This window comes from Sceloporus occidentalis, unplaced genomic scaffold, assembly GCF_023333645.1.
Source record: "Sceloporus occidentalis isolate IW3139 unplaced genomic scaffold, rSceOcc1.0.p SCAF_23, whole genome shotgun sequence".
Classification (NCBI taxonomy): domain Eukaryota; kingdom Metazoa; phylum Chordata; class Lepidosauria; order Squamata; family Phrynosomatidae; genus Sceloporus; species Sceloporus occidentalis.
In genome coordinates, this window is record NW_028317003.1 from 13,762,328 (window position 1) to 13,785,015 (window position 22,688).

Sequence of the window (22,688 nt, forward strand, 5' to 3'; positions counted from 1 at the left end):
ATGGGGCAGATTGGGAATGACTGATCTCTATAACGGTAATCTGACTCATCCCCTAATAGATTGAATAGTTCAAGAAGCCATACTCTTTTTATTACGATGTAAAGGTTTTCATGGTTAGACTCGACTATTTACAGGATCCATTTTGCTTAACTAGTCAATTCACCTTATGATGTGATTTCTAATATCTATGACATACCAACTTAACATAATGGAATGATCAAAGCAAAGTAACTAAGTGGAAACTCACTTTAATACAAATTAAGCATATTTACGGAATGTGGCATGTTTCTACAACAGTAAATGGTAAAGCAGAAGTCTCTGGATGTACCGTTCACTATGCTTCCAACAGCAGTACTTGGGAGTCTTTTATGCTGGATCGTTAGTTGATTTTGGTAACAAATATGGCCAAATCTTATTTTGCTTGTCATAGAGATTACATTACAATAGCAGTAAGATGGTTGTAATAGATACACTACAGGATATACATGCATAGCCATTCTGGATCTAAATTTGGAGCAATCTCCATGAATGGTGTATTAACTATTATATCACTGTCATATGTGAGATGCCCTGTTATCAATAAAGACCATTTTCAGTTTAATAAAACTACACAGTAGTGTTCCATTTTATCAAACTCTGGACATAGAAACACAATGCGGCTGTTTCGTATAAACACATTTATTCAGGAATTTAACATTAACAAACTGCAAAGATCTAATATAGATTACTGCATATTGAGTTACGCTTCCTATTATAGCAGACAGGATTATCTGCTTTGCAATATTACCATTTAATAAATAACATGCTCAACGTGGCTGCCAAAAAAAGCACAGAATGCTTAACAAAGCATGTTTCACACCACAAATAATTTATTCAATATAAGTTAAATATTATAAATTGCAAATAAATTACAGGTAATACCAATAAATAGATGTTACTTTATATGAAAATTATATAAATATGCACACAGCAATGAAGTATATTTTCTATTATAACTATCTAACATGAAATTCAGAACAATGACAACTAGAGTCTGCATTACAAAAAGATATATGGATGTTTTTTCATGCCCAAAATGCAACGTTGGCAAAACTGTATCTCATCAGTTTACGGCATAATATCATGAGATGAAGGGTTGTCCCCGCTGACCATCTAAGGTTCTGCGTACGGCACGCATTTAAATCCCGCCATACTGATTTAGGTATAACCACGTGGTTATGAACCTGGGCATCAAAGGCATTGTTGAAAAGATACAGTATAATTAAAACATTTCTAAAATAAATACAATCTTAAAGTTCTGAAAACAGAACTACCATTTTTTTTTTTACTACATAGTAGTAAGATGAGGCCCGGGTGTTCAGGCATGGTCCTTCTTTTGATTGCTGTGGCGTATAGCTCTTACGGTGTGCTCCATGTAATCAGTAAAACTTTGCAGAATCAGGTGAATGGTGACTTTCTGCGTCCACAGGCTTTCAGACTTCAAGTCAATCAGGGAAACGTTGTCTTTGTAAATCACAGAATTGGGCTGCTCCACCTAAAAATACATTCCAATTTAAAATGTTTCACATTGGAACATAACCTGCTGTAGTATTTATATATACAGTTGTGTGAAAAAGAAAATACATCCTCTTTAAATTCTATGGTTTTACATTTCAGGATTTAATAACATTCATCTGTTCCTTAGCAGATCTAAAAATTAGGTAAATAGTAAATAGAACCTCAGATGAAGAACACATGACACTGTAATATATGATATGTAAAACCATAGAATTCAAAGGGGGTGTACTTTCTTTCTCACATGGCTGTAGTGGATAATGTCCATATGCTTTAATAAGTTTGTCCATATGTCAAGAAAAACGTGTGCAAATTGTTAAGTGCTTACACTGCTTCAAATTTATATTTGAATTACGTATTCATGTGGCACTTTGAATAATGCAATGCCAGTGTTACATTGGTGAGTCATTGACAGCCCGGCAGAACCACCATTCACATAAAAGGCAGAATATTACATCAGAGAAAGACCTGAGGGATGTTGCAAAATGATTAGCTGTTGAGGCGAATGAATGCCTTAGTAAGGGAACAATTTTGTCAATTTCAGCAGGGTCATGGCTCAGGCTGATGACCCAACTCCTCTTTATGACAGATCTTCAGTAGCAATAGCTGAATGATATTGCGATATTTTCACGAGCACAGTACATGGGTCATCAGATGTGATGTCATAGAGACAGGGACAATAAAAGAACACCCCAGCACTATTTTCATGTTAACTGTCTACTGGAGTTCATTTTGCAGAGGATCTAATTCATTTTACTGAATACAGATCAGTGTAAGGTTTCCTTAGTTATTGGCATTAGAAAAGTCAAGAAATGTCAATGATGAGTAACATATATTCCATGTGCCAGCATGCATCCGGCACAGTGTGCACAGTGGACTCCATGGTGGCATGCAGCATGTGCTACTAAACTAAACGAGTTTCTGAGTGAAAAGGAAATCCACACAGCAACGGATTAGTATCCATTTAAAACAGTTCAGCCTTTTCTATATAAGTTCTCTGATTTACAAATAAACTCACCATATTAAGATTGTTTGCTAGATCTCTGGTTTTGTATCGAATTAATTCCACAATCCGTTTTTGGTCCGTGTAACTTTTCTCCACATACAACAAGTACTTCTGAAACTCCACCAAGTCTTTGTGAATTTTATGTAAGCAATTCTCCTAAAAAAAAAAAAATATGTTACAGGTTTGTACTTGCATATTACAAAAACAATCGGTCCAGCAGATATAAGAGAAACATTTAAAAGTATAAGAATGATATTAGGATTGATCCAATATACACCTAGAATTTTGGTATTTCTGTTTTATATCCTCCCAGGACATAACATGACTTTTAAATGACTAACTTACTTTGGAAATTGTAATCTATACGCTGTAAGCTGTCGTGAAGATAGCCCAAAGCTATCCTCCATTTTTAGGCATTGAATACTTTTACATTTACACATATTCCATCCTAATACTGAATCAATTGATCTAGAACAAGATTATAAATATTAAGCATTCTCCATTTTTGCCAAATCAAATCATCTATTACCCCATAAATATCTGTTAAAAATTTGAGGACCAATATTGTAAAACATCAAATACTAAGTACTATGCCTCTCGATTTTTGTCCAATTACAAACATCTAACAATAGGTAAATGTAATACAGAGCCTACATTACGCAATGTTCTAGGGAGTTCAAAGTAAATGTTCCTCACTGCTACAACCAATAACCAACAAAAGGACCAAAGTCTGAGTACATGGGATATATTTTTAAATAACCTTTCTCTTATGTTAAATGTTTTACCTTGTTAAAGCCCCTTTGGAAGCATCCGTCAGCGGAAACCATTTTTGGTAGGTTCAGGTGGTTATCCATTAGTGACTCAAAACTATCACAAACACTAGGCATTTTGCAAATCTAAGGTAATAAAACAAAACAAAGGGTCAAGCTGTGCTTATAGGAGCTGTAGTTTGAATAAACCATTTCAAAGAATATTATAAGTATTTTATTGGACTAGAATTCAAGTTCTATGTTTAGCTCCTACTGCAGGAGAACCTTAGCTTCAAATTCCTGATATATAACACAAAACCATGGAGCAAAGCTGCTAGAATAAATTGCTGATGTCTTTATGGTGTTTGCATCGTCATGCTCCGACAGAGAAACAGGAAATCTGCATAGTAGTAGAAACTAAAAGTTATGAATCAAACTAATAAAAATGTGGCAAGCTTTGTGTTCTCCAGGTTTGTACAGATCTGAAATGATACGAAACTGAGCGTTAGCTGCCCAGTATTTTAGTCATACGATAAAAGAACTAGAAATTGGGCTTTGTCGGTCAGATCCCCCTGGGACTGAGAGAGCTGACATGTTTTTAATTTATAATGCAATTTACTGGCACACTGTCTGTGGGAAAAAGCATAAAAAATACGTACAAGTTAAAATTGGACTATTTAACAATATTTTTATGACTGGTTAGAGAGGAACAAAATAATTACTGATAGTATGAATATTTAGTCAAATCGATATAGAGCTGTTGTGTCTTTGTTAAGCAGAAATAGTCCATCTTGTTTGGTAGTAACTGCTCAAAATTTACCAAATTGTTCCAGATTTACTTTGAATTTATTGGTGCCAGGCCAGGGCCACCAGCCACCCCTTCTGTGCCACCTTCCCTACTACCTCTGGACCTTCTGCCTCAGGCCTAGTCAGCCTAGGGCAGAATATGCACCTGATGTATAGTCTGGTGTGACATGATTTGAAATCAAATAACCCTTGTTTAAGGGTTTTAGCGTTTCTAGGTCATGCAATGAAACGTTGCTCATTGGGTTTCACTGAGTAATGTACATACATTATCATGAAAATCTGGTGTGTTTTGCGAGGCATCCCTGGTTGAAGGTGAAATCTCTTTGTTGTGAGGCTTAGGCCACAAAGTCTTAGCAAGAGAGGGTACCTGTCCCATGTACTGCCCTGATATAAAGATTTCGGCCCACTGTGTGTTTTACTTGCAGTTCAACATGCAGCCACCAGAATGCCTACAGCAAAAAAGGCTTTAGGCAGCATTTACACCTTGACTGCATCCTTTCTGTGTATTTTTTTTGTTTTGGAGGTTCTGTGCAGTACATTTTAATTGTGTGCACTGAACTTTGCTGAATTACAGTTGTTAACCAAGTGTTTTGCAACATTATATTATTGGAGTATTACTTTAGTCTCAATGGTGCCAGCCATCCCCTGAGACTTAGAATTGTTAGCGGCCATGTCGTATCCAGTTAGTTGGAACCAATTGAGACTCACCTCTGAATTCAGTCTGTTGGCTTGATGAGCAATGGATTTCGCCAGGTCTTCAGAAGAGCTCAAAATTGTATGGGTGTTAGGTATATGATCTCCTATATCTTCTCTAGAAGATGCGGGGGCTCCGTGTACCCAACACAAGAGACAAGCTAATATTGAGGTCAGAATCTGAGCTCGTCTGCAGAAGTAAACTGAAAGAAAGAAATACTTCATCACTTGAGAAACACACTTATACAATCTTTTATATAACATTACTATATATATATATATATATATATATATATATATATAATGAATCTATGGTGTGAGCAAGGACTGATTAAAGCTTGTGCCTTTACATCTAGACTCGATGAATGGTTGTTGTCTATATATATATATTATACTGCATTAAACACTGTAATATTGAATGACAAAGAAACAATTGCCTATGAATTGAAGGAAACCTTTACAATTGCATCTCCTCTTTCTTCAGAAATGCCATCATGCCATGAGCTCAAAAGTTTTTATGGAAACAGATATGTGATGTTCTATTCTATTGAGTCAAAGCATTCAATAAAACAAGAGATCACATTTCTATTGTAACATCTGGTATAACTTAGTCTTGGATAGTTTGACTTACTTGTAAACTGCATTTTTTTTCCTTGTCTTTTCGTTTTGTTCTACCACTGTTGTTAAATGATTAGGTCCCGTTGAACGCTGATGGAGTGAAGGCATGGTCCTTTATTTTATATCTATGTGAGGCTTATTTCATCACTAGCCTGGGGATTCCCACTTTACTGTGTCTTCTTGTTTTTTTTTTTAAGTAAAGACTGAAGAAGTTGTTGGAAATTACAGACAATTGTGAAATAGTAACTTAAAAAGAAATGTTTTAAGAATGGAAGTTAACTTTTGCCCATGATGAGTGGACATGGTAAATTTATACTCATAAGGCAAATGAGCAAACGTAATGTTCAAAAATAATATATCCTTTTTGTAATCTTTTCCAAGCAGGGAAATATCTAAGAAACATATTATTTCTTTACTACGGAGCTCCTTAAGTGACCAGATGGATTATAAGCATAAAATATGACAAGGCCAGTCTGATTTAGCCCAGCTGGATTCCATTCCATATAATTACTTGATACCCCTGTCGTTAGATCACTTAGCCATCTAACAGTAGACTTTTCTCTTTGTCTTTTACCTTTCATATCACGAACAATCGCTTTAGGTATTCACCTAACCGGTTATACCCTTTTCTACCCCAAAACTCCAACTGCTCTCCACTTCATAAATAATTTCTCTGTCTTTGTAACTCTTTCTTTCTCTGGCACTGACCTGACCACTATGTATGTGCTGCCTCTGGGTCATGGGCATACCTGGAAACTCTCTGGGTTTGACCCGGAGATTAGCGGGTGAAGCACCGCTTCTCCGGGTCAAGACCCGAATCCCCCTGGGTCGCGGGAGCGGGGTATTCACAGGCCTTGCTCCCTGCCCATTTTTCCTTTAAAAGGGGCCGCCCACTGACGTCAGTGGGCAGCCCTGGCCGCATCCTACAAAGGAAGTCTCCGGGTAGCCGGCGACCAGAAGTTCCCAGGTATGGTCAGGGGTACTACTTGGCATACAGAGTAGCACTAGTATGTGCATTCATGCGAACCTTATAAATGAACTGACCCTGAGTCTCTTGAAATTTTAACCTTTTAATAGCCCACTGTGAAGAGACTATGTAGTGATTAACCAAATGTGTTACCCAAATGGCTCTATTACAGACACTCATAGAAATTTTGACTTGTCTTTATTGATACAGTAGCATATCATATTCATAAATACTGGTAGCAAAAGCACCAATTAAGAATATTTCATATGAGCTTAGCAGTGTAGAATAGGAAGGAGTCAGCACCACTGGAATGCCCTCCCTCGGCCTATCCGTCTTTCTCCGTGCCTTTTATTCCTTCAAAAAATCCCTCAAGACCCACTTCTTTAAGGACGCTTACAACATTGCACATTAACTCCTTCCCATATTCCTTTAGCTCACCTTTCCTAGTCCCTCTCCTGCAATACTTTTACTAGTGTGGCTGCTCCATCCCTAACATCGGCACTTTTACCTATTGTGTAATACACCCAACTGTAGGTTGGTCAAAAGAGATCATCTCATAGGCGGAAATATAGCCCAGAGCACCGTAGCCCACTGTTGGGATACCTGATCACCCTTTTTTAATGAGGATTCAGTATGGCTTGACCTATGAGCCATACAAAAACATAGCTCAGCTTATTTGGAACATGTTTCCGCAGGTTTCTTATATCAATGAGGGTGTAATTGTACCATATGGAATGTATGTACTATATAAGAATACTTTGATGGCTACTGGACAAATGCTTGCAGTTGAGTTTAGGAATTAGAATGAGTGGACATAGAAGACGTATATATTATTATCAACTAGGCATATTGCTTATGCGGTCTTTTTTCTAGTTGCTTTGAATATGGCTATAATTATATCCTAATCATCAGGGAAAAACACTTCTTGCTTTAAAAATAGACTAGTATTTTATTGTTTGCTATTTCCCCTTATAATGCAGAAAAAGGGAATTTTGTATTAGGTTTTTATACCCCGTAAGCAATAATTATGTAAAGTGTTTTCTTATTCTACATTTAGAACACTTTTTTTGCGCAACCAGATTTAGAAAGTGCAGGAGATTAGTTAAAAAAAATGTCAGATGCCCCTATTCAAATATACAGGGTTATCTGCTTTCTTTATGGGGACAGTCTGAATAGCGGGCATGCTACACGGACCTAAAATGGGACACACGTGCTCCTCAAAATGTAGCAGATCTACACCTAGCTCTACTAAGAGAACGTTCGCTGAACACAAAGTAGTCATTTGTCCTTCACTTATGCATATCCTGTTTGGGAAATCCAAAGACGTTATTGCAAAGTAGGTACAAAAGACAATTTCTTTTTTTTTTGTTGCCACAAAATTTGTGGAGAAATATATATGTGAAATGTGTATGAACATGGCTATGGTTAAATGCAATATTTTGTTTTAAAATATATACTGTACATTTAAGGGGCAGCTTCCTACTGGCTACCCGCCATTACAGGTGGCATAAAGTCATGTACAACTTGAAAATGTACCCCATAAATACAATAAATTGATGAATATATTACGAACAAGTTTAAGTAAATGATTTTTATTAATTTTTTGTTTTACATTTGTATTCTTTTCTAAGTGGAACAGTGGCTTTAATCACTCCTTATTGAACAAAATGGTAAATGTCATTTAGTCCAGTCTAAAATCATTGTAAATGGACACATTAACTGCTACAGTACACGTTGTTTCTCCTCGCTGATTTTATAAACTTGTGCCTTCTAAATGAAGGCTATGTTTAAATAAATGGGGCCACAGATCTAAAACTACTGGCTTGAGAATACATATAAAGAAGATCAGTTATCAAATTATTAATATTTGTAATAGTTTTGTCAGACCATTTAGAAGGTGCTAAAGGATGCAGATATTCTTGTTTTCCTGCAATATAACATTGTGTCATTGGTAGCTCATCCATAAACCATTCTCATCTATGTCTGATCACCATAAAAACTCTGAAATTCGTACGCATAATAAAGTGGAAACCATATACGTCTTCTTCAGAAAAATGTTCCAACACCCACAGGAAGCCATTCTGATCTGTCATTTATTTATATAGTTACAAAAATAAACAGAAAAAAACTGCATGTGGCACACGCTGAAATTATGGTGAATGAATTGCTTCCTATATTGTAAAATACTCAACCGTTCTTTATCATCCATCTACTTCTGTTTTCTGCTTCTCTAACACATGTAGAATTCTTAAAAAACAAGATTATTTGTACCCTTAACCACAATGAGCAACAGAAGCAACATGTAGGTGTATAAATTGACACGACAAGACAATACAACATTTTGAAACTCATTTCCTTGATGGTTGAAATAGCCGAGTCATGATATTCCTAGAGTTTTGGTTCAGTGTTGCTTCTCTAAGAAAATATGTTTTGTAATTGTTCCAATGTTGTCAGAACCCAACCAGGGGCGGGCTGGGCCGGGGGGCAATTGCCCCCCAGGCCGCCCGAAATGTAATCTAAGCGGCCGCTGGGTGCTGATGCCGGCGCTACTTTAATACTTTTTTTTTTTTTAATTTAATATGGCAAGCCGTATCGGCTATTAAATTAAAAAAAAGTATTAAAGTAGCGCCGGCTGGCGGGATCAGCACCCAACGGCCGTATGCGATGGCCGCCAAGTGATGGGAGCAGCGTGGGGGGTGAAAGGTGAGTGCGAGGGGGCGGAGCTTTCACCCCTCATGCTGCTCCCATCACTATGTGGCCATCAGATTGCTGGAAAACTAATCTAAACAACCGATGCGTGCTGATGCCGCCGGCCGGAGCTACTTTACTACTTTTTTCATTTAATTGCCATATTACATTTTTTTTTTAAAGTGTTAAAGCAGCTCCGGCCGGCGGCATCAGCACCCAGCGGCCGTTTAGATTAGTTTTCCAGCAATCTGATGGCCGCAGCATGAGGGGTGAAAGCTCCTCCCCCTCGCACTCAGACTGCTGGAGCAGTCGTGTCACTGACATCCTGTATACATAGAAAACAGTCTGTTGCTACCAGAGGATGGAGGTTTAGACGAAACCCCCAAAAGTGGAAGAAGAAGGTTAGTAAATAGTAATTTATTTTTGTACAAGCTATATAATATTTTTTTTGTATTCGTTAAAAACAAAAACAATCGGTATGTGTGTGTATGTAAGTGTGTCCGTGGGGGACAAACAACATAATGCTTTTTTAAATTATTAAACAACAAAAAAAAAAAATCTCTGTGTCTGTATGTGTTCACAAGTTCAGCTCCTCCCAGTGTCACCTCTGTCCCCCTTCAGCCCCCCATGTCATTGCTGTCCCCATTCAGCTCTTCAGTGTCAGCTCTGTCCCCAATCAGCCCACTTTAAGGTATAATCCTGGTAGGGTACTCATATTAGCCTTTACAATTTTCCTGCTGCTGTGTACTATACTTCCCATAATCCTCAGCCAGTATCATGGGGGCATTTAACTGGCTGAGCATCAGGGGGACATTAGGTTTTGCTTTTTTTTACCATCCTTTGTTGCTATTAAATTTAGTTATGTTGAACCACATTTGAATCATATTTGTATTTTTATAATAAATATGCGTTCAGGAAAAGATGAGCATGTATGGTGGGCTGATTCGTGGCACAATGGGCCACGTCACTTGACTTGCCCCCCAGGCCTTAGGCTGCCAGCCCTCCCCTGAACCCAACACACATAGTACCAGAGGAATACTGAATATACCGTATTTGTCCGAATATAGGCCGCAGTCCCCCCCCCACTTTAAGTCTTTAAAGTGGGGGTGCGGCCTATATTCGAGGTCTAGCGCAGGAATGCGCAATTCATATCGCCCGGGACATCCAGTTCCGGGCGCCGGGCAGGGTTAGGATACAGATCCCCCGCAGTACTACAGGGGACCTGCATCCTACTCTCCGATACGCTCAGACAGCCTCCCCTGCCAGCACTTTCCATGGGGGGGAGTGCCTGCACGGGAGATTGTTAAAGCACATCGTGCAGACGTGCCAGCAGCAAGAGGTTGCATCGCCGCATCTGGTGAACGTCTGCGCGATGTACGTTAACAATCTTCCTTGCCTGCACTTCCCACGGCGGAAGTGCTGGCACCGGAAGTTGTATAGGCGTACTGCGCTGAGTCTGCACTGAAAAGTCTAGGGGGGGCAGAATGGCGGCAGCATATCTCGGGGGGGGCAGAGTGGCAGCACTAAGTCGTTTTTTTTTTACTAAAGTTTTTCTTTAAAAAAAGCACCTAACTTTTAGGGTGCGGCCTATATTCTCTATGTTCCCTTTTTTAGGAGCTAAGAACATTTGTTGGGTATTAGTGTATTAGAATGTTCTAAAACCTTAAAAGTCACAATAATGTGTATAGAAATAGCTGAAAATATTTTTTGCATTTTATCTCTCTAAATACCTTAACTACAATCATTAAGAGTTTTTTGTGTGCTTTTAAAGTTTATCTATGCATGAATAAAGATTTGGTCACAGGAAATGCCACGGTGGAGCTGGATCCCACAAGATTTAGCTTTTTTGGTAGATGGGTGCCTCTAGGCTCTCATCTCTCCTTGAAGACTTTCATTGTCCCTCTAAAAGCATTCTTATGAGGTACCAAGACGATCCAGAACCCCTTTAGGTTTTGGCTGAGGGGAGAAGGAAGGGGCGGCATTTTCCTTTAAAGAGTGCCAACCTCAGGTTTTTTGGGACCACTTTTCATTGTGGCTCCTCTCAAACATGTCCTATCCACTTCTCCATGTGAAGCATTAGAACCCTGGGCTTCAAAAAGTCTATAGCGTTCAGCCACAAAGCCCCATAAAAGCAATGCCCCGTAATCCAAGTGTGTTTTGGGGGTAGCTTTTACTTTGCCCTCTTTGACCGAGATAAGGTCTACAGAAGCTTGCTTCCATTATTATTGTTTCATGGAAACAAAGTCTGCTTTCTGGTTATGTTTAATTTAGGTTTTCAGGTAGATTGTTCTCTCAGATGATGCAGCTTGCTCATTACAACTCTCTTGATCTCACATCTGACGTTTAAATGAGCACAATATTGTGCAACCAAATGTTAAAAGTGACCTAAGCAAGAGGCTGGAGGTTACTGAGCATTTTATTGCAGTTGCTTCATTGTGTGTGCAAATGCATGACATTTTTTTCTTTGTTCTTCATATTTATTTGCCATATCTCACAAAACAAGTGTAGCTCTTTGGAGATTTGAAATGTTGGTACATACAGTGTGTATTTACTTGCATATGATCACATATCATGCATTATTTAAAAAGTTGTTATTAGTCAGAATGGTGGTGCAATGAAATGAAAGGGAAAAAAGAAACATGTATAACGTGTTTTTGACATATGAGAGATAAAATTAAAATAGAATAAAGAGAAAGGTAAGACTGAACAATAGCAAAATATTTTGGAAAGAATGGGGGAAGAGAGTTAAAAGGGGGGGGGGGGGTGAGAAATTAAGATTAGGGCCATAGCCACAATAAACCAACTTTTTAGAAAGATTTACACAGCTGGTGAAGTAGAGCAGTCAATTTATGATGATTCTTTCCCAAATACCTTCTGATATTGTCTGCTGTGAAACTAGGTTAGCTTTGGGCAATAGTTTGTTTTCGTGTTAAGGAAGAATATAACTAGGTTTGGATAAATGAAACATTTAAGGATCAATGGGGTCAGGTTTTGAAATCCTTTGTGAGTCAGCATTAACATTAGATTCCTAAAATGTAAAAGGTGTGAGCAAGGCTGCCACATATTAGGGTAAGTGCCTTTATGACAACTTTTCCAAGAGCTTGGAGGGAGAAGGCCATATGATATCCCAATCCTAGAGTTGTATCATGTTCTTATACCGTATCATTATCTTATAGGCTTTGAGTTTGTTGAGTGTCACACAAATTGAGACTTGAGATATAGTTTTCCAAATATCTTCCCAGTCAGTCCCCTCCAAAGGCTCTCCTATGTCATCGATCCATTTAGTAACACTACCTATTGTGTAATACACCCTAACTCCCCCTAGATTATAAGATCATTTGAGCAGGGCCCTCCTCATCTGTTTTTTCTGTAAATCAAATTATTGTTATATACTACTTGTTACTTCCTGTCTACCCATTTTACAGCACTACAGCAATGTCCCTCTCCATATCGCTGAATTAGTACGACTTACTGTGTATAGAGACGGTGAAGCCTTCTCACTCACAGATGGACTGATTCACGGATATGGTTATGAGTATTACAGAAGTAGAAGATGTTTTACCAATGATTTATACATTCTTAAAGATTTACATTTCTACTGAGAAATCCAGGCGGGTCCTGATGAAATGCATTGAGGATTTGGATGTTTTTGGTACAAGCGGATTTTTATTCTTCTAATCTATGCGCTGTTTGGCTTTTGTTGCCTGTGAGTGTATCTACATTCTAGTGTGATCCCTTTTATTATGGTTGCTGTGCCACTGGAGCGTTTTCTCTGCTTTTAATAGATTAAAAGAAAATATTTCATAATTAAAGACCTTTTTTAAAGACTGCATACTATTTACAAGTTGTGACACGTCCCCCATTTGCTTGATATACAACCCTATTTTTGTTTATTTCGCTCCTATATTTTGGAGATCTCCACATCGGCGAGTCCAATATCGCTTTGGAGGTTGCTGGAGTATATATGTAACAGGTTCACCAAGAGAGCTGTAGTAACTCCCAGAGATCACCCACATGTATCCTCCTGTTGTCCCCGGAATCACTTCCAGCACCAGCCAGCATGCGCACCTTGGAACCCTGCTATGTGTACCCAATAAGTAGACACACAACTACCTTGAACTGAGTACAGCAAGAAATGAACAGTTTATTGATGTAAAACATAGACTCATATAGCCACAGAACTTCATTAACATAAATCAACATTGATAAACAGGTGCATGTAGACAACCAACCTTTAATCCCCTTTAGCTACTGAATATCCCCCTGGCAGCCATCCTGTTAATGGGATTAGTTTAACAATGGAGTTCCTGCCTGTGCATTCTCTGTTTGGCAGCTAGGCTGGAGCCATCTCTGACTACCTTGGGGCCTTGTATGCCAGGTCATTCTGTCACAATATATATATACTTTGCTGATTTTTTATTGTGGTAGTACATACCCACTGGTGTTTTTGTTTGTCTTTTCATACATTGTGTTAATAAATAATTATTTCTTAACTGACCCATCTTATACCCAAACTAATGCAATGTATTAAAAAGAACTCCATTTGTCACAAAATCACACCTTTTGATCTACTTACATGTAGATTAGGACAGATGATTAAATATGAAATAGAAATTACCCCTTTCCAAATCATGTTTATTTTGATAGCAGATTAGCGAGAGAACCCACCCTCATGATAAACTTTTCTGCGTACTTAGATTAGGTATTGGTCAGCTAATTGAGAGAATAATTCCAATGAAATAAAAAAGAGAACTGAGATAATGATTGTATACTTTGGGTATCTCTCTCTACATCATTTTTTGTAATGAGTGTTTTTTCTAGTTATTTTTGTCATTTTATTCTCATGGGCATCATCCTTTATTTTTAGAAGTTGTGATGGACTTTTTTCTTTAAAGATCAGATGAACAGATCCACATTTTCTCATTTATATAGTTTTTGTCTAAGTGTTAGGAGCCTCTGTTTCTTTGGAAATTACTGTTTGCTTTGTGTTTTTTTTTTTGCTGTGGTCTGTTTTTCGTTTATTGAAGGTGCCCTTTTTCTCAAATTACATAACTATTATTGTAGCGAAGGCTGGCATATTGTGTTTTATTATGGCTAATTCACTCAGAAAAGAGAGAATGGATGAATGAAAATATATCAGCTAGGTCTATTGGCTTTTCTTGTCTAAAACCTCCTTCAATGTTTATGCCCCCTTTATCTAATGCTCCTATAGTGGGTTTATTGGTTAGCCTTGTGGAGGAAGAAATTGATAAGACTTGGATCAATAGTACAGAATCTGGGGACCTGACTGTACCCCAAATGAAGTCTATTAGGAAGTTGGAAAATATGTCACGGATTATTATCAAGCTTCCTGATAAGAGGGGGAAAAGTGGCTGTGCTCTATGAAAATGACTAAAAGAGAGAGAGGTCCATCAATATGTGCAATATTTGATCCGGATCTATATTTCCAGTTGCCAAGCAATACATTAAATCAGGTTCAGGCTACACTTCTGGAGATTTTGCACATGTTGCCCTGTTAAGGTACATCGATGATATATTGGCCCTTTGGACCAGTGCCCCTGAATCAGGTCTTTTATGTTTTAGCTTAACATGAATGACTTTAACCTTAGATTAACCTCTTTTAGTTTTCAGGAGATTGCATTCTTGGATGTAAAAATCTGTAAATCTGGGGGATTCCGGAGACAGATGAATATAGGAAGGAGACATCAACAAACAATCTTGTCTTGGCAAGTAGCCACCATCCTAAGAATTTGGTGAATTTTAATTGTTTGAGTATTTTTTTTTATGTCAAAGTAGCTCTAAAACACACCTTTAATCATGTTTCATTCCAGGCTTGCTAACTCCTGACTCCAATTAGCTTTTGTTGAAGTGGTTAGCCTAGGGGTTCACATACTTTTTCCAATCCACACAGTGAATGTTTTAATAATATATTCAATAACAATAATAATAATATGTGCTATAAGTTACTTCAGTATTGTAAGTTAGGTCATATTATATTTTAAGACAAATTTATACATAAATGGTGGTTAATATATATATATATATATATATATATATATATATATATATATACACTGATCAGCCATAACATTATGACCACTGACAGGTGAAGTGAGTGGATGAGATACATTAGGCAGCAAGTGAACATTTCCTACTTCATGTGTTCAAAGCAGGAAAAATGAGCAAGCGTAAGGATCTGAGCGACTTTGACAAGGGCCAAATTGTGATGGCTAGACATCTGGGTCAGAGCTACTCCAAAACTGCAGCTCTTGTGGGGTGTGCCCAGTCTGCGTTGGTCAGTACCTATCAAAAGTGGTCCAAGGAAGGAAAAGCGGCAAACCTTCGATAGGGTCATGGGCAGCCAAGACTCATTGATGCACTTGGGGTGTGAAAGCTGCCCCATGTTGTCAAATCCAATAGACGAGCTACTGTAGCTCAAATTGCTTTAAAAGTTAATGCTGGTTCTGATAGAAAGGTGTCACAACACACAGTGGATTGCAGTTTGTTGTGTATGGGGCTGCATAGCCACAGACCAGTCATAGTGCCCATGCTGACCTCTGTCCACTGCTGAAACGTCTAGTGGAGTCCATGCCTCAATGGGTCAGAGCTGTTTTGGCAGCAAAAGGGGGACCTACGCAATATTAGGCAGGTCTATATATATATATATATCTTTTTGGTAATGAATATTGTGATATATATATTTTTTTCATTATGTTTGTCCTATTATTTTCCGTGAATGCCATATACTGGAGTACTATTGTGTCCTGTTATTACATCACTGTTAGTAACTCAGTTCAGGCCACTTATTTGTAGAAGTGGAAGTGCCCTCTCTACAGGTGCTGAGGTGCAGTACAAGCAGAGTATGGTTCAAGCTGGCTAGACCTCCACACAGGGCTAGTGCAAGGATTTTTGCCACCTTAGATAAAACCTCATTTCCACTATCTATCTCTCCCTTTTCTTACTACCTATCCCTCCCCATCACTGACTGTGCTGAAGCCCTGTGGTGGTAGCGGGAGGCCTATGTCTCACTGCTCTGTTGCGGTTTCCACGGCTTCACTGCTGAGCACCGGGATATGATATCATATGCCAGCATCCAGTATCAATCGCCTATGGGTAGTGCCAGGCCTACCTCCACAGTCACAGATGCTACTTAATCTTCTCCCATTCTTTAATGTTATCCTTCTCCATAGAGCTGCCTCCAATTCACAATTATTCTGTATTTCTATTCTATTCTATATTTGTGTTACCCTTTTTGGGCAAATATTACACAAGCTGCCTGACTGACTCTCTCCATTTTGCAAATACATATGGTAAAGCAAAATTCCAGTAAATTACTATTTTTGTCCTGTAATTTCCTAATAAAAAAAATGCCCATTTTGAACAATATGTGAAAAAACAGCATTTTTAAACAGCAAAGATTACATATCTCTCCATAAATTGTCAACCAAATCTTGGCAAATTAACTCACAGGAGTGACATGCAGAATAAACATTAGGAATTAAGTGGTATTTTATCTGAACAACAGGAAGCTATCATTCTTAATTTACATCCGACAGCTTCCCATTTCATGCTACATGGCATTAGCATACACAGAAAAATACTGAAAATCAGATTAAAGTTTAAACGTTTACAACAGAATTCCAGGCAATTTAGCCTAAATCGTTTAGCCACATGCACACTGTTTCATGTGTGTTGTGTTTCATTTTGAATCCAATGCAAGTAATAATAATAATATTTTAATATGGATTCATTAAAGGTTACATTTTATTTATTTTTGGTTTTCTTTTCTCCAAAACCAAATTGAAAAAATTAATCAAAACCAAAGATTTGTTAGTCGGTTTATCCAACAAATGTGCCATTGTGCCATTTTATTATTTTTATTAGTATTACTATTTTTATAATATTTTAAAACGTGGTTTAACACAAAGATGTATTACATATGATACAATAAAATGAATATAAAAAAGTATGACAGAAATGCCAAATAAAATGGCAACTATTTGTGGCCCAGAAAAGGGTATGTTTTAAATCAGTAATTTTAAAAGTGAATCATTTGTTCTCACTTCCTCTCTTTATATCCTGTATTAAAACAATCCTAGTGAGTCTGATTTCCCCTACGTCAATCCAGTGTTGAACTCTCTGCTTTGATGATACTAAAGTTTCATAACTGGACCTGGGAATTCTGCCTCACAGTTTGGCAAGCAGCCAGTTTAAAAAAAAACCATCTTCGCTACAGAAAATAAAATAAAAATCATTATAGTAGTGCCCAGAAGCTACGTCAAACCAATACTATTTCATGAAAGTAAAACTACAGACCGATGTAAGAAACAACTTGAATGAAAGTAGCTAAGAAATATTTCACTAAAAATAACGCAAGAATGGAAATGTATAAACATGGCTGGGAACTTGCTAACTAAATGGGTGATCTTTTCCTGTGGGGTTTCCCATTACCATGGGAGGAATGGCAACTACTGGCTAAGGGAGCGTGCCCAGCAACCAGTGATATATTTATGTGGGGTACTGCCCTAGTCGTAACCTAGTGCTGTATATTAGTAGCCTAAAAGAGGTTATTGATAGTAAAACTCCAAAATTGCAGATGGCAATAAATTGTGTAGGATATTAATAATGATTGATTAATAATAATTGATGATTGCTAAATGAAAAGTTAAGCATTTGGATAATACAAATCAATGCTAATGTGTCATGTGTGCATAAATAGGGTCAGGTTGGGGAAATTATCACTTGAAAAAGATTTTGGAGTGCTGGCAGACTCCAAACCATACATAACGCCAAGAAGCAGTTAGCAAGGCTAAAATTATTAGCATTCATTAATAAAGCTATAGATCAATTCAAGATCTGAAAATATGACCACGTCTTCATATTACAGTACTGGTTAGACCTCATGTAGAATATACAGTTTTGGGCACCAGATTGCAAGAAGGATGTGATTAAATTGTAAAGAGTAAAAAGAAGAGCTACATAGTAATTCAACAGTTCTTGATTTAGGGACTTTTGTGGCTGCTCAAAGCATGAAAAGCATAAATCAATTTATTTCTCTCTGACCCTTTATTTTGTTTCACCCAACTACACTTTAGGGTCCTGTTATTCCATAAAATAATAAAATGAAATTCTGAGTACATCAATATAGGAGATGACCATATGATATAATTCTGATATTTCATTCTCTGTCAACATTTCTGTTCAAGAACTTGCTTTCTCAGACCTGACCTTGGTTATATTGTATAATTTTTTTTTTTTTAAGGGCTTTAAACTGAGTGATCTTCACAGGATGTTCTGTGAAGATCACTAAAACCATGAACTCAGCCTTGTGTGGGAAGTGGTTTTCTGGTGAAACACTTGGCATTGATGGTACTACCTCTGTATTATGTACTGTGCCGCCACAAGTAATCTGATGCTTAGGTTTGGAAATTAAACACATTTTTTATTTGAATAATTAAAGAAAATCGCGTAATACTGATGTGCCACAAAATATTTTATTATTTTTTTCTGTTGACACTAGTCAATACCTTTTGGTATTGTTTCATTAGGCCAGTATAAGCTAAGAGTTAAATAGTACTGTTGAATGTTCAGGGATCAAGGAAGCAAATCGGCTAGCAGACTATTCTCTTAAAGATGGCCAAGCAGATCTGTGTTGAAGCTAAGATGAGGGACTTTAATTTTAGCTAGACTAGACAGTCAAGAAAAAAATGATGTGATTGTTTCTTAATGCTGGAGAGGATCCATTCTAGAAATATGCTGCAAAAACTGTCCAGAAGGGGGATTTACATACATTTGTGTGCAAGGAGCAAACATAGAAAAGCATCTAATAGGGGATATGATAGGATTATAAAAAAACATACTTGGAACAATCCCCTCTGCTCTCTGATGACCTGGTTATTAATATGACTGTACAAAGAGCAAGACGTAATCCATTCACATATGAATAAAGGAATTTTCACTTAAAGCAGTGAAAATAGTTCTTTACACAATAAAGACATAGTGCTATTCATTTTGATAGGTGCCTTTAAATATGGGCTTGGTGACTTTTTAGCAAAGAAGAATATACAGGGATATAATTAGTTATAATGAGTTATAGCTTGGGGATCCAGTGAGAAATCAGATCAGCCATTTTGGATTTAGGAAGGATTTTTCCCCCCTTTTTTGTTTATATATATATATATATATATATATATATATATATATAATAAGCTATATAGATGAAAATGTCTGCTTTAACAAATGTAATTTGAATATATTAGATATATGCAATAATTAAATTGTATGTAAATGTACTGATCCCTTTTTACAGGCCCAGATTGGCCGTCAGTGTAAGACTGTAGCGTGTGGCTGCATGTACCCTGCAGGTTTCCGCATAAATGCCATTTATCTGCAGCTGACCTTAAGGTGCCAAGGCCGATTTTAATTGCTGCTCGTTTATATTTGTGTTGATTTTGTAAATGATTGCAAAGTAACAAATGGTTTGATATATTGTTTAGGTGTGTCATTATTGGTGTGTTGTGTCACATTCTAAACCAAACTCACATATTTTTTTGGCCGCACGTTCTTACAGAGAAGACAACAGTGGTTAGGGGTACAGAAATACTGAATTGTGTTCTGGAGACCAGTCCAGAATTGGATTAACATAAGGGCTGAGAGAGCTGAAGTTCCAGGCTTGTTAGCAGGTATGAAACAAAAAGAGAGCACTAAAATACAAAATATAAAGCCTTTAAATAAAACAAATGCTAATTTTAAGGGATAATAAAATTACATATCTGCAGCCAGCTGGTGGATATACTTATGGGACGTCCAGCTTTGTATATCTATTTGGTAGCCCCACATTAAAGGATGGGATTTGCCCCATGCTAAACAATGATAAATGGAAGGTGGCATAGGCTACCGATTCACTGGGCATTTGTGTGGCGGATCCAACAATATGTCATGAAGACCACAGACTCCTTTATATTTTAGAAGAATATATTAGATGCTCTGAGGGTGACACCTGCTGGCTGGCTTTATCCCGTATATGTGATTACCAATTAGACTATGTTTGACTAGGTAAAATAAATATGCTTTTTTATTTACATCCTATAGCTGATAATAGTATGAAACTGAACATTCAAACTTTTTATAGCATGCAAATTGTTTTATTTTCTATCTGGTAGTATGGCTAGCTTCTATTTGTTTTTTTCTTTAATTTTTGTTGTTTTCTTTGATTTTTTAAAAGCTAGATCCTAGTTTATTGACCTTTTTATGTAGCCAATCCCAAAAATAGAATCTCTGGAATACTGGATTAAAAAAACAGCTGTATGCTATCACATACAAAGTATATACTAAATTAAAGTGTGTGTGAGATGGTAAAGGACCAAGGGGTAGATCTCAGGTCCCTCATTTTAACCAAGTCAGGTTCATGTCAGAAACATGCATCCTTAAGAACAGAGTTAAGTTCTTCAACTTTCCCATCATCACTGGCTTTGGCTACTACTCACTCAAGCTTTACTCAATGAGATCAAATAACTTAGTATGACTCAAAGTACTTTCCTGAGATGTGAATGACATTATATAACTTGTCAGCATTATTTTGCTAGCCACCTATGTGATAATTTGACTTGATCATTAATTAAACATTTTAACTTGTTCTCGTCACCAATATAATCAAATAGATAATATCTTAATGATCTTTGTTTCTGTCATCTTTATGGTTTTATGGTGACAATATATTGGGTCGACTAAGCTTATCAAGACATCACTGAAGTCAGGGGCGTAATATAGGCCACTGCTGTGCAAAGGGGGAAAGCAAGTCAAAGGGGCACCAATGCTTCTTAGTGCTCAATTAAGCCTTTTGAAGCTGTCATTTTTTTAAATAAAAGTATATTCAATGCATATACAATATTTCATTGAAATCACTGGCTTGTTCCCCTCATTATTTTTTCTAAAGTATTCATTGCTTTTAATATGTGTCTCCCAAAAAATGATACTGATTAACAAACAAAATAATTAGCTATAGGTAGTTTTAATAAATAATTGTATTTATACAACATGCTATGATTTTTTTTCTTTTGGAAGCCCGAGGTGCGTGCTCCTTTGGTGCCGCATTCTGTGCACAAGGCAGCAGAAGCCAGACTACGATACCGAGTTCCCTCACGGAGAACTCGGACAAATTCCAACCCCCCCCATGGGAGGGTCGGATCTTGAGTCTCACCCCGAAGAGTGAGACTCCTTGCTGGTTTTTGTGAAGAGAGGAAGGGGCCAGAAGGCTCCCAATCCTCCTCCAGCAAAGTCCAGGCTTCACTGCCTCTTAAAAAGAAAACAGTGTCCAAAAACGTGGTACAAATACGTGTGCCGTAGAATTGTGAGGGCCAAGCCGTGAATTTCAAACCGTGAATCAAAAAGGGGGGCAAATTAATGGGCACTCGTGAAAACGAAGTGAATATATAAATTAAAGAAAAATAATTTAGGGACAGGCCATTGCTGGCCTGCCGGATTCAAAAATAAAGACTTAACCCCAGGACCAGAAGGTACCTGGGGAAAAGGTAGTGCTGGTAGGCCGCCAGTGAGAACGTGCACTCACCGTGTGCAGTGGCGTGCAATACCACACACGGTGACTCCAGCATTTCTGCCAGGGCAATTCCACCTCGGGCTCCATTTGCTATCCCGAACCCTAAGGCCAGAGGATCAGCATAGCCCCCCCCTTCCCAAAGAGGAACTACACTTGATCTTAGCCAAAAGGCCGAGAAGCGATGCTATGATGTGATATTTCCTCTTTAGGTAACTACAAACACCCAACTTCACTTAAAGAGATATAAAAGATGGCTCTTGAGTTATTGTGGTTATTGAGGTTATTGTGACATTTCTGTTCACTGATATCAATGTCCACGGTACATTTGAAATAGTTTCTGATGTGGCTTGCGTGCAGTTAATGTGAGAGACAGTAGGTGGACAAACTGAAAGCAGTTTCTCACCACCCCTAAGCATGTATGACTTGTCTAGCTAAAGAAATGTTTTAAACAAATATATGTAAACTCTTGTTATAACCCAAAGACCACCCCTATAGATAACAGAAAGACAAATAAAACCAAGTTTCTTTTAGCCGCAACCTAGCAAGGGTTGCAGGTGAAAAGTCATGCTGTGCAATCCAGCTAGAAATACATGTGTGCTACTCTACAATGCAGAGGGGCCAACCCTTGTGACAGATGTTTGTGTCCGGGCATGGACATTTTGCCAATTCCTGTATTTATGTTGTTGGATGAAGATAAAAAACATGATCGTTCACTTGTAGGAACTGAATGTCTAAAAATTACTGACGTTTGAGTTGTAGTATTTTTTAGATGGACTTTCAGTCACACAACTTTAAGTTTTGTTGTTTACCAAGACTTTTGGATATTTTATGGAATAGGCTTAAATTTTCATGACAAAGCCAATAAATATTTAGGCAAACATATCTTCCACTTTTAAAGCCTAAATGATGGGATGGAGACTTTTGAGTAAGTTGATGAAAAGTTCAGAGAACCATACAATATATCCTCCCAACACCAGAAACCTCCACCGCTAATAGATTGTAAGCTAGCAAACAACAGGACCCTTTTCTCTTTATATACTAGTATGTTTT

The 22,688-nt window shown here is 37.5% G+C and overlaps 1 protein-coding gene and 1 non-coding gene across 2 annotated transcripts; both read right to left on the minus strand.

Moving 5' to 3' along the window:
• Positions 1-1,357: 1,357 nt before the first annotated feature.
• Positions 1,358-6,008, minus strand: LOC149300843 (interleukin-6-like). The gene is made up of 4 exons (XM_089484881.1): positions 6,002-6,008; positions 4,825-5,012; positions 2,573-2,716; positions 1,358-1,534 (listed from the first exon to the last, which is right to left on the minus strand). The coding sequence occupies exons 1-4, from the start codon at positions 6,006-6,008 to the stop codon at positions 1,358-1,360; spliced, it is 516 nt and encodes a 171-aa protein (XP_089341007.1).
• A 15,631-nt stretch (positions 6,009-21,639) lies between these two features.
• On the minus strand, positions 21,640-21,821 carry LOC149300844 (U2 spliceosomal RNA). The gene has a single exon (XR_016272288.1). It is a non-coding gene; the product is annotated as a U2 spliceosomal RNA (small nuclear RNA).
• Between the last annotated feature and the right edge of the window lie 867 nt (positions 21,822-22,688).